The following is a 17,961-nucleotide window of genomic DNA, read 5'->3' on the forward strand; positions in this document are numbered from 1 at the left end:
ACAAAAGTAGCACTGCCGCCATAGCCTCCACCATCCCCCAAATGACAATAGCTCTGTCATCACCTCCTCCCTCCCCTGAGCCTACCTTTGAGTCCATGGTGATCTAGTGGCTAGTAGGAGCAAGAGCGATCCCTAGTCCTGCTCATATTGTCTTTGCTGTAAAAATGGCTGCTGAGACCTTCAGCAGCAGTCTTGTGAGACTACCGCTGAAGGTTACAGAAGCCATTTTGAGACTGGAGCAAACATGGGCAGGAACAATTGGGGATCACGTGCTATAGATAGAAAGTTCCAGTTTCAGCTGAAAATGTTCAAGAAGTTTTGGCCAAAATTGAACCAAAATCGAATACAGCTTTTGAGCCATTTTCAGCGTCAAAGCCAAAACCGAAATTGTTTGGCCTCTAATGACAGCAGGTCTGGGGAGGTGGGTGAGAATGATATTGGGTGAGGAGTGAGGTTGCTGGCTGTATATTTCAGCCAGTAGTGTTCATGGGTGCATTATGGGCCTGATTTGGTAAGCTTTTTTTCCCCTAGAAAAGGAATGGGTGAACAGTAAGTCAGGTGGTCCTAAAGGAAATGCAAAGGACTTCAGAAGAGATTACCACCTTTCCTCCTTTCCTCTTCCCCCTCCTCACATCAGTGGTGACAAATAGCAGCAGGGTGGGTGGGGGAGGAGAGGGACTGAGAAAGGTCTCAAGTGCTGGCTCCTAAATCCAAAGAAAATTTGTCATGGCCTGGTCTAAATAATTGTTGGTTCACAGGCCTCTTGCTGTCTTTTTATTGAAGATGTTCAAGCTGATGTTGCTGTGGGCATTGCTCAAGAGGAGACCTAAGTGATATCATAGGAGTGTCACTTGGGTGCCTATGAAAATTTAGCACCAGAGGAAGCTGCCTGTGCTTTCTATGTTAAATCTAGGCCAGTGCTTGTCAATCTTTCTATAGCTGTGACCCCATTCATGTGACCACAGAAAGCGTGCAACCCTCCTATTAGCATGGACCAATGATGGCTTACAGAGGGCCTGCCCTTGTCAGCACCCCAAATACAGATTTTGGGATCCTATCTAAAGTCAAGACCCACAGTTTGGGCACCTTTGATCTAGGTATTTGTCCACAGTTTTTCATAGCCAGTGCATAGATTCAAGATTCTTAACTGTTTTTCCAAAGTCAGAAAGAATTTTCAGATCCCTTTCACCTCACCAGATATTGCTGCACAGCTGTCCCATGACAATCATAATCAGTTTGATTTCTTTATTCTTAGGGAATAACTGCTGTTAGGTTTAGTTCTTAAATACAAAATAATTTTTGTTTAATTCATAATACCGAAGAGTCTTTTAGACACTGTTCAGTATCTTTTTTAGGCAACCCTGCAAACAGCTAGATGGCTGAATAAACCCACAACAAGGCTTTAGAACTGATAAATTTCAGCCAAAATTCAGAAATTAATTAGGAGAAAGAGCTATAATTTGCCTAGCTGACATCTATTTTACTTTATTTGCATGTATCAGTGGGAAGCAATTGCAATTCAATTAAAATATTCAATTTTATGACTTTAATGACTGACCTTGAAGTTAATGCCTGTTTTATTTAATTGCATCATCTATGAATAAAAGTTAACCCTGGCATGTTAAGCCTTACTATTTCCCATGCATTTTCAACTTCTCAGCTGAATTATATCATTTAATTTATTATTGGCTGTCAAAGAGGCAAGTGAGATTTTATTTCTTTGAAATACTCCTGTGTGTGATGAGAGAAATACTGGGGAAAAGAGAACGTTGATATTAGTTTAGTTTAATTTGTACTTAATATACAGCCTTCGCTGGCATACAGATCAAAGCAGTTTGCAATAATAATATAAAAGAAAGAAAAGAACTATATACAATATTATATAGAACAGCTACACATTCTTACCAAAAAAGAAAAGAAGCAGGTCCAAGTTGCAGAGAGAAAATAAGAAGGACAATAAAGAATATTAATTCCTACTGTACTTAGTAAACATTGCTGTGCTCTTATTTCAAGGGTGAGCATTGTCTAGTGCAGAGAATTAGTGAATCAGGATTCCTAGGTTCAACTATTGGCTCTTTAACCTTTGGAAAGTAAATCTGGCCTTGTGGGTTATTTTTCATAGCTGGAAGTGAACTGTAGCAATGATGTGTTTTCAAGAACATAATAAATGCCATGCTGGGTCACAGCAATGATCCATGGAGCTCAGAATACTGTCTCCAACAGTGGCCTATCTGGGTCACTTGCAATAAGTGTCCAATAAATCCTAATGGAGAGCATGATTATCTGGTAGTTGCTTCCATCTGCTGGCAGTAAGAGGTGGTGCTCCCAAGCCTGTTTTGCTAAAAACTGTTATTGGACCTATACTATGGAACTTGTATAAACCTTTTTCTTTTAATCACAACTCTACTATTCACTTTGGACACATTCTCCGCTGTGAACAGAAGAGTAACTTAGTGGTTAAAGAGAGAGAGAGAGAGATCCTGGACCAGGGAAATCTTGTTTCTATAATCGACACTTTATAACCTTGGACAAGTTACATTAGCTTCCATTGCATCAGGTACAACTTAGGTTGGAAATCCACTTGCTCAGGGAAATAACACGTGTACCTGAATCACCTTGAACTCAGATTTGGAAAAGATAAGAATAAAATTAAGGGGGTCTTTTACTAAGCTGTAGTAGCATTTTTAGGGTATGCTAATCATTAGTGTGCTCTAGAAATGCTACTGCGAACTAGTAAAAGACCTCCCCTAAATCTGAAATCCAACATGAAATTCAAGATATAGCATAGATTGAAGTGGGTTGACTGAAAAAAACATTCTTCCTTAGATTTGTTTCTCATCATTTGGTTTCTTGGTATGTCCTTTTGTCCTAATGTCATGAGAAATGATAAATAATGGTTCCCTATTTGCTTGCTATACTCCACAGATTATTTTTTTCAGCTTCTATGAAATCTCCTCTCAGTTGTCTCTTCTCTGCTATGAGTCCTAATCTGTAGAGTCCTTATTCTTAAAGAAGTTGTTCCACACTCTATCATTTTGTTGCCCTTTTCTGTATCTTTTTTGAGATGGACTGACCAGAACTGAACACAGTACTCAGGTTGGGATCATGTATTAGATTTATACAGAAGCATAATAAGATTCTCAGTTTTCTTTTCTGTTCTTTTCTGAATACCGATAATTCCTAACATTCTATTTGCATTCTTGACCACTGCTGTACTGTGCTGTAAAAAGAATTTACTCAGAGGGAAGAAAGGTAAGTAGCGGAGTGCCTCAGGAATAAGTTTTGGAACAGATTCAATTCAATATATTTGTGAGTGACATTCTCAAAGGGTTGAAGGATAAGTTTGCCTTTTTGCAGATGACAAGAAGATTTAAAACAGAGTAGACACCCGGAGTCAGCAGACAACATGAAAAGAGATCTACAAAAAAACAGAGAAATAGTCAAATGTTTGGAAGTAAAAATTAAATGCAAAGAATTGTAAAGTGATAAATTTCAGAAGAAGAAATTTAAAGGAGCAGTATGCGCTAGGAGGCAAGAGGCTGACATGCAAGGACCAAGAGAGAGACCTTGGGGATGATAGTGTCTGAGGATCTCAAGATGGTGAAACAATGTGACAAGATGGTGGCTGTAACCAGCAGGATGCTGGGCTGCATAGAGAGAGGTATAACCAGTTTAAGAAATGAGGCATGGATTCCCCTGTATTGGTGAGGCCCCACGTGAGTACTGTGTTCAATTTTGGAGACTTCAACTCTCCAAGGGTATAAAAACAGGGGCGTAACCATGGGTGGGCCTGGGCCTAGGTCCATCCACTTCTACCTGATGCCCACCCAGAAGTAATGCACCCCAGCCACCTGCAATCCAACATTTCTGCATTTTCCTTTCCCTCCCTCACCCCCGCCTTGACGCTTCATTTTAAATTATGGATGCCAGTTTAGTAGGCAGCGATTCACAAAGGCCCACTTTGGGGCCTTCCCTCTACCATGATCTGCCCTCTTGGAAACAGGAAGTTGCATCAAAGAGGGTGGATCGTGGCAGAGAGAAGGCCCTGAAATGGGCCTGTGTGAATTGCTGCTGGCTGTGCCAGCACCCATAATTAAAAGCAGAAGCACCGTGGCAGGGGTGAGAGAAGGAAAAGGATGGAGAAGCGGCAGAGAGAAGGGAGAGAGATGCCAGACTTGCAGCGGGGGCTAGAAGTTAGGAAGAGAGATGCTGGATCTTGTGGGGGAGAGGATGAAGGCAAGGCCTGCAGGGGAGGAGGGCTGGAGGGAAGGGAAAGAGGTGCTGTAAAGGTGGGAGGGACAGGAAAGATGCCAGACCAAGGGGATGAAAGAAGAGGGAGACAAATGCTTAATCCATATTGGGCAAAAGAGCCAGACGCTGGAAGGGAGAGGGAAGAGAAAAAGGGAAAGAAGGTTGATGGGTGAGGTTGGAGAGGAGAGAGACACACTGGTGTGGGTTAGACGAGAGGGGAGAAGCTGGACACAGGGAGATATACAGAAACAGAGGGGAGACGATAGGCATAGGGCAGGGAAACAAAGGGGAGATGCTGTATGGGGATGGCATATGAACACAGAGGGGCAATGCCTGACATTGGGGGAATATGGGAATAGAGAGACAATGCTAGACATTAGGGGGTGGAGGGTATATACACACAGAGGAGAAATACTAGACATGGGGAGAATAGGAACTCAGAAGGGATGCTGGACAAGGAAGGGCACAGGGACATAAGAGGTAGGGGATACAGGAGTGATGATGGATATGAACACATTGTAGATACTGGACAAGGGACTATAGGGACACAGGGAAGGGAGTTGTTGAACATGGGGGAAGATAGGGACACAGAGATGAGAGATGGATGGTGGACACGGAGAGAGAAGAAATGTCAAAAGGCAGGAGACCCTGGTGAGTGAGTAGAGAAGACAGAGGGAAGTAGAAACCAGAGACTTGGACCAATCTGATTTGAAAAATAAAATGGCCAGACAACAAAATAATTTTATTTTCTATTTTGTGTTTAGAATATGTTAGATTTGGACTATACAGCTTGCCAGAGCTGGTGTTAGATATGGCTGGGGCCCAGGGCATAAATATGGGAGAGAACCCCAAAGCCCATTACCAGGCTGCGCCACCTTTAGCTTCTGGCAGGTTGCAGCTCTCTCTGACCTGCAGGCCAAGGGTAATTGCCCTAGTTGCACTCCCTACCCCAACACTATCCCTGGCGTGTGCTATCTTTATATTTTTTTACAGGAGAAAAAGCATTTATTTCTGTCACTCTGGTGTTGTAGTACATGCAAGGTCCGGTTTCTTGGGGTTTTGGTTAAACTTGTTTATAGTTTGTGGTCACTTATTCTATTACTTGGCATTTTTGTTCCGTATATGTGACTGAGGTATTCTGTTAGCATGAATTTTCTATGTAGCCTTTTTTAGTAATTTGGTTTGTTCAGTTTTTCCAACAGATGTATTGTTCTGTAATATTTAGGGCCCTATAATATCAGGTAGAATTCTTGTTTTGGAAGTTAGTGCGGGCATTGTAGATTTGATCTAGGTTCTGAGCGACTTTTTGTTTTAAAGATATTTTTTAATTTACTGTACAGCTGTTGTTGAAATTACACTGGAAACCAAAATGTATGGTGAGTTTTATGGGGAAATATCCTAGCTCTGCTCCCATTGTTGGGGGAAAGGCCAGGGGGTTGTGTGGATGCAGAATTTATTTGGCTTTAATACTATATGGGCAAAGTACGTGTGTTGGGGGACCAAGGCTCAATGGGGGCTGAAGAATGCAATCTCTTGTACTTCCCCCAGCCCTCAAAGTGGCCTGCAACCACTGAAGCCTGCACTGCTCCCTCACTGAAGTTTTTGGGAGTGAGATGGGGATAGGGCATGGGTTCATCAGGTAGTAGGTTTTTCTCTTTCAAAAAATTGGCAACCCTAGTGTCTGCCTATCCAACCTGTTGGCCTGCCCTAAAATTGCTTTATGACTATTCCATTTGTATAAAAAAAATCTTTAAATGGTTCTGAGGAATGCAACGTATGTATTGGGTTTGTGCATAAAGATATATGAGAAGAGATTTGAAGATCTAAAGATATATATACCCTCAAGGACAGGAAGGACAGAGGAGATATGATACAGACATTTACTTCTTTGGAAAGTATTAATATACAGACGAATCTCTTCCAGAGATGGGGATGCAATAGAATTAGAGGGCATGAATTGAAGTTGTAGGGAGATAGATTTAGAAGTAACATCAGGTGGTGGATGTCTGGAATGCCCTCTCAGTGGAGATAGTGGAGACAAAAATAGTGAAAGAATGCAAAAATGCATGGGATAAACACAGAGAGTCCCTAAATAGAAAAATTATAGAATCAAAACACGGCTAAAAGAAAAGTCCATGAGTCATTATTAAAATGTACTTGGGAAAATCAACTGCTTATTTTTGGTATAAGCAACATAAAATGTATTGTACTGTTTTGGGATCTTGCCAGGTACTTGTGACCTGGATTGGCCACTGCTGGAAACAAATACTGGGCTTGATGGACCTTCGGTCTGTCCCAGTATGGCAACACTTATGTACTGTTGATGTTTTGATAGGCAAGTGTGGTTGCTTAATGGCAACTCTAGTAGCTGGTAGCTAAAGAATTGAGTGGAAAAAAATGTCCCCAGAACAACATAAGTTTTGAGTTTATCTCACCTAGACAGATCTAGTTTCAACACACTATTAAGCTGTGGATTGTATATACAGTGCAATCCACTTACATGCAAGGGTCTGGGACCAAAGAAATACATGCAGTTAACCGGAGCATGCACTTAACCGTTGTGACACAAAGAAACTTGACAATTTATAAACATATGTACAGTACTGTTTATTATACGTACAGTCTCCGTTAACTGACGTTATACAGTCTCTGTTAACTGACGTTAGGCTTACTTGAAATAATCAGTCATAGTCCTCTGTACACTCTTGTGTCTGTGAGTTCCATAGACCATGAGGCATATTTTCAAAGCACTTAGACTTACAAAGTTCCATAGGTTTCTATGGAACTTTGTAAGTCTAAGTGCTTTGAAAATGAGCCCCCATGTCTGCCAGACTGTAAAAACTGTCATAGTACTGACATCCAGTGGCCTCCAGATAGGCCCGCACGGTGTTGAGACTCTCCAGCGCTCTTGCAAAAGTGACAGGAGGTTGTTGAATTTCATCAGCATGTGCCTCACTGCTCATTTCATCATCTGTTTCATCATCAGCCGTTGCCTGCGTATAGGCACATATCTGGACATCAGTGCTGTTGTCAGCTGTTTGTAGATCGTAATCAACAGCTACGTAGTGATGAAACTCCTCTTCAGTAACACAGGCTGGGAAGTCAATAGCCTGTTCATCTGACGTGTTTGCAACAGCTGCATCTGTTTCGTCTCTCTCCACATCCCTAACAAAGCTTGCCCGCTTGTAGCAGTTCACAATGGTTGCCTGTGTAACATGATTCCAGGCTTCTTTCTGTATATGTAAGGAATCCAACAGTGATAGATTACGAGCCAGTTCAACAGCACGTTTATCCTTGCCAGTTTGGTCATCCATAATGCTCATCAGACGACGTAGCACAAGAGCCCGATAATGTTGTTTGAAATTGGCTATTATGCCCTGATCCATAGGTTGGATCAGAGAGGTAGTGTTTGGTGGCAGGAAGACCACCTTGACATTAGACAGCCTGACATCATCACTGTGTGCAGCACAATTATCACAAAGCAACAAACTCTGACGCTTTTGTGCCCGCATTCTAGTGTCTAACTTCTTTAGCCACTGCTTCCAAATTTCCCCAGTCATCCATGAATTTGCGTTAGCCTCGTATGACACAGGAAGTCGCTTAACATTCTTGAAGCAACGGGGCTGTTTGCTCTTTCCAGTGACGAGGTGTTCCAACTTCTCACTCCCATCCATATTGCAGCAAAGGAGGCTCATCAGTAGGTTCTTCAACGTTTTACCTCCTGTAGTTTCGGCTCGTTTGAATGCAAGTGTTACATCAGGAATCGCTCGCCAGTAGAGACCATTTTTGTCAGCACTGAAAATGTCACAAGGTGCAAACTCGTTCAAGATGGTAGGAAGAACTGAAACAACCCAATTTTCAGCACCAAAATCATCAGCGTCTTGTTTTTCACCATGCTGTTTCTTGAATTTTATGTTGTTCCTCTCCTTCCATCTTTCCAACCATCCAACAGTGGTTTTGAATTCAGTTAGTCCAAGACTTTCAGCTAGCTGATTAGCTTTCTCCATAAGCAGTAGACCACTGACAGGAAACTGTCTGCTGCTTACTTGAGAAAACCACCGAAAAAGAGCATCTTCTACCTCCTCAGCTTTTCCCGCCCGTTTTCGTTTCTGTTGTGGATTTGTACTGTTTTGCCAGTTTTCCAGAAGCTGGTCTTTCTGCTTTAAGAAACGTGAAATTTGACTGGGATTGACACCATATTCTTTAGCAATAGATGCTTGACTTTGTTTGTTTTCTAATTTTTTTATTTTTCCGATCTGACGAAGAAGGGCAACCTTCGAAAGCTAATCAAAAAATGTATTAAGTTATGTCCAATAAAAAAGGTATCATCTTATTTTCTTTTCCAAGTTTTATTTTGTTTGATTTCTATTGATAACCTAATTTTTTAAGAACTTCTATTCGTTCAGCCAGTGTTAAAGTCTTACAGTTGCGTGACGACGACCCCAGTGTACACTCTAACAACATTCTTTCGCTTATTCTGCCTGTGGCAGTTAAAGGGGCAGTAAATTTGAAATCTCGGTTGTCACGCCAATCGGTTTCCATATTCCGTGCACGCGCTTATGCAGAGTCTTTCTTGTACAGGAGCGGTCTTAAACCATGCATATAAGCGAATCTTGCACTTATCAGTGGTGCGCTAAACCGAAATTTGTCCCCATAAACAGAGCATGCGCTTATCCAACGTGCACTTGTATTTTTCATGGCTCAAATATTTTTATACAAAGATTAATTTTGGATTTAAATGTAAGAACCATAGTTATTTTTTGTCAATATATATTTTTTTATTGTTGTGATGAGTATCATCTTTCCAAAAACATTTTTTTGGAGTAGGCAGGTTTTTTTTTGAACAATGATTGGACAGTGCCACTTAGGATTGGGTAACTGTGAGGGAGTGAATAATATAGCGGCAGGTGCTCCTAGGAACACTCCCTCACTGGTGTTGAAGTTAAACCACCTTACAGCAGGTGGCACTATTATGCTGAGTCAGAGGGGTGGGGCTCAGGCAAGGTGATTAAGTGCCCTGGGGCAGAACAGTTCAAGGAGGTCCCAAGGAAGATCTCCAGGGGGAGAGGTCCAAAGTGAAGGTATGTCCAGGGGAAAAGCTCCAAAGGAAGGCATTCTCCCAAAGTGGTGGATGGGCTCCAGTACCTGTGGGGGAGTCCCAAGGAAGTAAGGAGTGGCCCTGGCTCAGAGGTTTGTACCCTGTAGATACTCAGGGATTGCATGAGAAGGAACAGAAAACCGCAAAGGTAAAAGAGTAACTTTATTTTCTGTGAAGACCCAGGTCCTGAGTGTCCTTGTTGGAGCCAGACCTGGACTTATGTTTGAGTGACTAGAATAGTACTGAAGAAGAAAGAACTGCTAGGAGAGAAGGAAGTAAATGTTATTGGGGTTGTTGCCCAGGGCTGGACAGAGTCTGTGACAGGGGAACAGCCTGTATTGATTGATTGCTCATTCACTAATAAAGCTTTCCTTGTAAGTTTACATTGCAAATTATCTGTACCTGTGAGGTCCTGTAACCAACTGCAAGGCACACTATCATAGTAACCAAACTTGATGTAATGCTTATGTTATTCTGAGGTCTTTTTCTCGACTCATTTCTTTAGCTTTTTTCTGCTAAAGGATTTTGGTAAGAGGGTATGATATTCTTGATTTCAATTACCCCAATATTGAGTATGTGCCGGGGAGATCCAAATCCTTATAAAATAATTGAGAAAAGCAACAAGAAAAGACTGATTCCCCATGGTCTACTGAAACAGAAGAGAAGCCTAGTGGGGAATGGAGTAACAGCTTAGTGGTTAGAGCAGGGGGCTAAGAATCAGGGAAAACAAGGGTCAAATTCTACTTCTTGTGACCTTGGGTATGACATCCAATGGTAATTGCCTCAGGTACAAACTGAGGCCCCAGTTTACTAAGGTACAGTAAAATAGTGTTTAAATAGTGCTTTTCACCATTATTTTAATCACAGAACTATTTCATTTTCTTTAATTTCATTTACTGTTTCCCCATCTTACAAAAATGTAAGCAGAGTATAATAAAAACACATAAAATGACAGAAAAACAAACAGAATTTAAACACCAAGAATATGCCAAGCTAAAAATTAGATATTCAAACTAATCCCTATGTACATGAAGATCTAATGGCAAACTATTCCATAACAGGGGCCAACAATTGAAAATACATGAGAATAGATAGTAGTAACCTTTTGAGAAAAAGAAATAGAAAGGTAACACTAATAACTCCTATTGACTAGAGTGCAATGCTCTTGATATAAGGTTTGAAGAGAGATTACTTGCAGTAAAAAACAACATTTTTAAAAATCATGAACGAGCATTAAAATCATGTGCAAAAAATAACTGACAGCCAATGCAAATTCTTTCATGTTGAAGTCACATGTTCAAATCACTTCATTCCACTAATAAGCCTTGACACAGCATTTTGAGCATTACTCAGAGATCAAAGAACATTGGAAAGACCTACATGCTTTGAATTCCTTAGCGGTCTGGGGGGAGGGAAAGGGGATGGGATTTGATATACCGCCTTTCTGCGGTTACAATCAAAGCGATTTACATATTATTTACAGGTACTTATTTTGTACCTAGGGCAATAGAGGGTTAAGTGACTCGCCCAGAGTCACAAGAAACTGCAATGGGAATCAAACCTGGTTCTCAGGCCACTGCAGTAACCATTAGGATGAGGGTGGGAAGGCAGAAGCAATCCCCAGTCACCCTTGCTCTAGTGGCACCATTCTTTAAAATGGTATCAACTTAATACTAATGTACACCAGAAAATATGGGTCAATGAGGTCAGAAGGGGGGTATCTGATGGGGGTGTGCTCTTTGCTCAAGACTACTGCACACCTGGAGGCAGGATTATGATTAGCCCCTTGAACATTTGGCCACCAGCTGCATTTGTATGATAAGCTGTATGCAATACATTTCCTTATTTTTAGTGTATGTTGGGTCATTTGTGCCACATTATGGCAAAATGTGTGTGAAACACAATTAAGATACATAATAGGTTTCTAACAAGAATCAATTACTCTTTAATGAGCACTGGTGCTCAGTAAATATGCTCCTTTAAGTAAAAGTTACACTGGCTACCAGTACTTTAAAGGGCTAAATTTAAAATTCTATGTTTGATTTTCAAGGTCCTCAGACAAAATCTGCCAGAGTACTTAAAGAATAAGTTAGCTCTTTACACAACTTTAAGACCTTTAAGGTCCTCTGAAGGACCATCACTACCTGTACCCTTGTCAAAAGAAATTGTACGATGTGATACCTGCAAGCGAGCCTTCTCAAGAGTAGCCCCTATGCTCTGGGATTTACTCCCAGAGGGGCTACGTATAACTTGAGTCTACCTCTACTTCAGAAAGCAGGTGAAAGCCTGGCTCTTCTCCCAAGTCTTTAGTACATGTGAGTGACTGACTATACACTCATTCTGCACCTGGACTAGCTTGCTACACACACTGTAACTTAGATCAGTTCCTTATCTCTTGCTTAACTATACAAAGAATGTGCCTTGAGTTTAGCTAACCATCAAATTATCCCAAATGACTCTGTACCACGCATCTTGTTTCCATCATAATCTTTAGCATCATATCTATGTTAGTCGAAGGGTCTAATGCACGCTTAAATTAGTTGCATCATTAGTATTATGCTAACATTGTATTATATCTTTGGTATTTGAATTCCAGTGCTGTTAAATGTGTATATTTTTGATGCTATTTCATGGTAGTTCTATTATTAGGTTTCAATTTACTGTTTTCATATTTACCTCATTTATTGAATTTATGTATATTCTAGATTATTTTACTATTGTTATGCTGTTAACAAAATTGTAAGTTTTATGTTAAACTGTACCTGCTGTACACCACCTTGGGTGAATCTCTTCATAAAGGTGGTTAATAAATCCCAATAAATAAATAGGTTCTCTGGGATAAGGATATACTAACTGTACCTACATTTCTAATCTATATTTAGCTCTGATCTGAAAAATCGATTAATTAAACCTAAAATCCTAATAATCTGTATCCTAGATAGAAGCATTACACTGAACATGATAGTAAGAGTTCTACTCTTACAGATTTCTACACCTGCAAAGGATCTGCCATCAGATGTTGCCACAGCTGTCATCATAGGAACTACTCTGTTGCCACATCCAGGATGGCAATTTAAAAATTACCCCAAAATATAGAAATAAATGCAAAAATGTATTTCTCTTTTTGTTCAATGTTGGTGCTGCTAGACAAGTAAACAGAAACGTTAAGCTTCAAAAGATATATTTTCCCTTTCATCTTAAACCTAAGGTCAATAAACTGGAGCAAAACATTCCAAACAATTGCTTAAAAAGTCTGAGCCCTCCTGCCATCTTCCTGTCACTATTTGCAAATGATCGAGGCACAAACCTGGTGACCTGTAAGCAACAAGGATACCTACCAAAAGCTGCTACCTTGATAATTATGGCCTCAATTTTAGATGATATCATTTCTTTGAGCAAAATTTCCTGGTTCTGACGCCAAAGGTATGTTAAGGGCTGCAGATTAAGTCTTTTGCACCTTTTTTTTAAAAAGAAAGAAAGAAAAAAAAAACAAGATTAGTCAAAGTACAAATTTCTTTTCCTAATGTTTTTGCATCACCCCATCAGCTTCTACTTACTCAACTAAAAATGCCTCATACTAAAGCTATGAAGGAAGGAGCCCTCATTCACAATTATCGAAGGTTATTATCCTATTTTTATTCCTATTTCTCCTATTAGCCCAGCAATCACAGTGACAATCCTTGGTCTAGAACTGTAAACCGCAGCTCCTCCTATACCCAATATGCAAGTATCCATTGCTTGGTCAACAGGCATGATTATTGCATCATGACTGGAACTCCCTTCTGCCTGTAGGCCGTGACTGTCTCTTCACACAGACCAAGAGTTAGTTTCAGGAATCGTTAGGCCACTGAACAAGACCCTGAAAGTCTTTTGTACTGTTTGTAAAGAAAACCAGTAGCAAAACTAGAAATGTATTGCAGTGATACTCCATTGTACACCTCCTCAGACATGGCATCCAAGTTCTATGCTCCTTCTGAAAAGTGTGCACTATTGACAACACAGGAAAAAAACCCCATGAAATTGTGTTTTTTTTTCTGCTCATTTTCATTGACGTTTCTTATGTCTCTTCAAATGAATGCACATACCCAATGGTTATTTAGGTAAACCAATTTAATTATTTAATTTGTCTTTGGTTCTAAAGTAAAATTACCAAGGCATACACTGGCCTTGCCACAGATGTGGCAAAATACCAATCTGCTTTAGTGGCATGGTTCACAAAATTGCATGCAGTACAAGTGATTTAAATGTATTATCCCTTGTTGCAGAGATTACAGGTAGATAACATTGAAGAACTAAAGCAGTGATTCCCAAACCTGTATATCAAGAATCTCATAAACATAAACCTCAATTTTTTTCTATCTTTTAGTGCAGTGTTTTTCACACCTGTTCTGGGGGGAACCTCAGCCAGTCAGGTTTTCAGGATATCCAGAATGAATATTCATGAGATTGATTTGCATACACTGCCTCCTTGGTATACAAATATATCTCATGCATATTCACTATGTATATCCTGAAAGCGTGACTGGCTGGGGTTCCCCCAGGACAGGTATGGAAAACGCTGCACTAAAAGATTCCTAGATGGAAAAAATTGAGGTTTATATTTTTGAGATTCTTGATATACCGTCGTTGTATGGTACAACCAAAGTGGCTTACATATTACATACAGATACAGTAAGTATTTTTTTCTGACCCTAGTGGGCTCACAATCTAAGGAGTCCTTTTACTTAGGTGAGCTGAAAAATGGCCTGCGTTGTTGTAGGCGCGCGTATTAGATGTGCGCAGGTCCATTTTTCAGCGCGCATGCAAAAAAGGCCTTTTGGAGGGGGGGCAAAAATGGACTTGTGGCAAAATAAAAATTGGCACATGTCCATTTTGGGCCTGAGACCTTACCACCACCCACTGACTTAGCGGTAAGATCTCATGCGTTAACTGAGTGGTAATTGTCAGCACGCGTACACTGCCGATTACTGCCCAGTTAGCGCCATGCAATAGAAAATAAACAAATTTTCTGCTGCACATAAAAATGGAATTACTGCCTGGGGCACGCGGTAGCCGGGCGGTAGTTCCAAATTGACGTGCGTTGGACGCGCGTAGGCACCTTAGTAAAAGGGTCCCTATGTTGTAACTGGGACAATGGAGGGTTATGTGACTTGCCCAAAGTCACAAGGAGCTACTGTGGGAATTAAAAATGGTTCTTCCAGTTTTGAGCCCACTGTGCTAACCATTAGGCTACTGCTCCATTTATTAATAGCCAAAAAATCCACAGCAGACAACTGGAAGCGACTATGAGGGACACAGACATGAGAATGTTCATTTAAAGAATCAACTGTACACTTTAAAACAGCTGTATTGGCTGAAAGATAAATTGAGAGAAGGGAAGGGATTCTGGATTTAGCAAAGGCCTTTTTTGAGGAGTAGCTCAAGGCACGATAGTCAGGCACAGTAGATATCTTCCTGTCTCCAGAGGGCTTATAATCAAAGCTTGTACCTAAAGCAATGGGGGGGGGGGGGGGGGGGGGGCGGGGTTAAGTGACCTGCCCAAAATCATAAGGCACAGCAGTGGGATTTGAACTTTGCTTCCATGTATCTCACTTCACTGTTCTAATAATTAAGCTACTCCTCAAGAGATGCTGTCTGTACTAAGAGAGATAAAACACCTGACCGAGCAGCAAAATGATTAATTTGATTTAAGCTGAAGAAGCAGTGCAAAGAAGAAAGCTGTTTTTTCATCCCCCAAACAGTCTAGGGTAGATTCTGTAACTGAACAAAGGAATGCTCTAACTGTACCCCACTGTGATGAAGTGTATAGGAAACTAACTGCCTGTCCAACTTAGCAGACTCCCTTACAGTGTCACATTAAAAGGCCTAGTCATAGAGTGCCTAGTAGAGAGGGTATGATAAAACCCCTGAAGGGAGATAATAAGTAAAAAAGGAGACCTCAAGGATTGGTCTAAACAATGTATGTTTGAAGGACAGGGGAATAACTATGAGGTAGGAAAGCCTTCAATTTTATAACCCTGCGAGTGCTGGGAACAGTTCCAGCACCTGCATAGCTAATCAGGCATATAGAACTGAAAAAAAAAAACAGTCCTAACTTTCCCAATTAGCTATGCGAGGGCCAGCACCCACTTAACTTCCAGTAGCAGCTGGTTCATGGTTCAATGCCTTCTACTCACTCCCCCAACCCCGGCCAGGTCTGATAACCCCTCCCACCTACCCCCAACAAGTAAACACACCCCATCGGACTCTCAGGCCTTTCATTGTTTTTATCAAACCTCTTAACACCATATCCTTCTTCAAGAGCTCAGATCCTCTCATCATAATTTACTCATGAATCCTACTTTTATGCAAATTAGATACTATTCACAGCAACATTTTCACTCTTGCTGGACCCACACTTTGAAACACCCTTCCTCTCTACCTATGCTTTAGAGACAACATCTCAGAAGTTTAAAATAGTCTTTAAAACATACCTCTACCATCAGGATGCCTTCAAATTCTAGTCCCTTCTTCTACCTGACCAGAGGGTTTGCCAGCAATCAGAAATGGCCCAGGACTGCAAAAGTTTCAAACTGGGACACATGACAGCTATCACTCCTACTCCTTCCATTGCCTGTAAATGATTGTAATTTCCTTACTTCCTTATATTTCTTATTGATGAGATACTATAACTAGATATACTGTAAACTGCCTAGACAGCTATCCATAGAACTTGAAATTTTCAGCAAAAGAGCTCTCGAAAAGAACAAAACTGAATAGCCGAGGAGACTATTGAGCATGGGCTATGTATACTCTAGCTGGGCTATTACCTCCCAGGAACATGCAATGGCATCACCCACTTGTGCACCCGACTCAGTCAGGCTTGTCGATGGAAAAAAGTTGAATTCACTTTTAAGCCTTATATTCCCTTACAAAGTATGTAAACCTTTAATTTTAATAATTATGCCTGTGCTTCTCACTTGCACCACAGTATCCTTACAGCAGTGGTCCCCAAACCTGTCCTGGGAGAACCCCAGTCAGGAAATCCACATTGAATATTCATGAGTTAAATCTACATACACTGCCTCCATTGCATGCAGATCTAACTCATGAATATTCATTGTGGATATCCTGAAGACCTGACTGGCTGGGGTTCCCCCAGGACAGGTTTGGGAACCTCTGCCTTACAGGTAGGTTTAAAATGTGATGCGTTCTATGCAGTGCCTCCAATTTTTAAAGAGAGAAGGTATAAAAAAAAAAGGAACTAGTCTCTTCATATAGAAACATATACTACCTGAAACAAAAGAAAAGGGAGTCTGAACCCCCCCCCCCCCAAAGGATTCTGGGGTGTGCTACAGTCAGACCAAGCTATACTGAGCAGTGATAAGGTCAGGTACATCTAATCAATTTGGACCATTCTACAATCCCTTCTATCTACATATTCCCGAGAAAGAGGACAAGCAGATTTAAAAAGGCATGGAGACAAAGGAGAACCAAGAAAAATTAACTAAAGATGCATTCCTGTCTGCCATCTGACTTTCACCTCAAATTATTTCACTGAACTTTAACTGTTAAGAAAATGTTTATCTTTCGGCTGCTCCTGTGATACATGGCTTGAGCTGCCTCATAAATTATTCCCTCCATGCATTCCTGAAAGCAGGTATGCCTAATTGAGGAGGAAGTGCTGGTCCTGGTCCTTGGTCTATTCTCCCGAGACGCTGTGCCATGAACACGTGGAATTGTATTCAGTTCACTCAAAGGGGAACAGTAACAGAGTACACATTTGCTTTCATTCAGTGAGAGGCAATCTAAGAGTAGGAGAGATATACAATGATCTTGATTACTTGTACAGAGAACTAACTCTCTTATAATCATGTAATTGTCTGTAACTTAAATATGTTTTCTTTACTGTATACACCAATATTGTGTTATATAATACCATAATAAAACATATATAAGAACTGTGAGATTCCTAAACTATTGTCCAGATATCTAAGGGGTCCTTTTACTAAACTGTGTTAGGCGTATCGGGGCAGAGTAGGCATACCTGTGCTAACCAGTTGGCGCATTTACATTATCACACGCTAACTTTTAGCGCATATATAGGGCTAGATTCAATATATGGTGCCTGAAAATTCTGTGCAGAAAAAAAATATGCCTAGGCATATTCTATAAAGTATGCCTATATTTTATAGAATAGGCTTACATTTCCGAGCAGTATATAGAATATGCTGAGCACCTTTCCACACGACCAAATTTAGCCAAATTTACTTGGCACAAATCCTGATGCCTAAATTAGGTGCAGAACAGGTGTATTCTATAACAATGCACATATATTTCAGAAACACCCATGCCCCGCCCATGGCCACACCCCCTTTCAACAATGCGACTTAGAATTTAAGCTCACCACCTTACAAAATACGCTTAGAGTTCTATGCGTAAATCTCAATTAATGCTGATAACTGCTTATTAGCATTCAATTAATAGCGCTGATCAGCTAGTTTACCAATTAAGTTACACGCATTGTTATAGAATACGCTTTGATTTCCACGTGGAAATGAAGGCACCATATACAGAATCCTGGGTATAATGCAGGAGCCTTTACCACCTACAAAACAGGTGGCAGTATGTGC

The 17,961-nt window shown here is 40.7% G+C and overlaps 1 protein-coding gene across 2 annotated transcripts in view; it reads right to left on the reverse strand.

Annotated features, from left to right (window-relative positions):
• Window positions 1–17,961, reverse strand: part of DPH6 (diphthamine biosynthesis 6) — a 211,638-nt gene that overhangs the window by 116,052 nt on the left and 77,625 nt on the right. For both annotated transcript variants that reach the window (XM_030215158.1, XM_030215159.1), the window contains exon 5: window positions 12,688–12,806. In XM_030215158.1, the coding sequence (XP_030071018.1) occupies window positions 12,688–12,806 (119 nt within the window). The remainder of the gene's footprint in view (window positions 1–12,687; window positions 12,807–17,961) is intronic.

The sequence above is a fragment of the Microcaecilia unicolor genome, chromosome 9 (genome assembly GCF_901765095.1).
Source record: "Microcaecilia unicolor chromosome 9, aMicUni1.1, whole genome shotgun sequence".
Classification (NCBI taxonomy): Eukaryota; Metazoa; Chordata; class Amphibia; order Gymnophiona; family Siphonopidae; genus Microcaecilia; species Microcaecilia unicolor.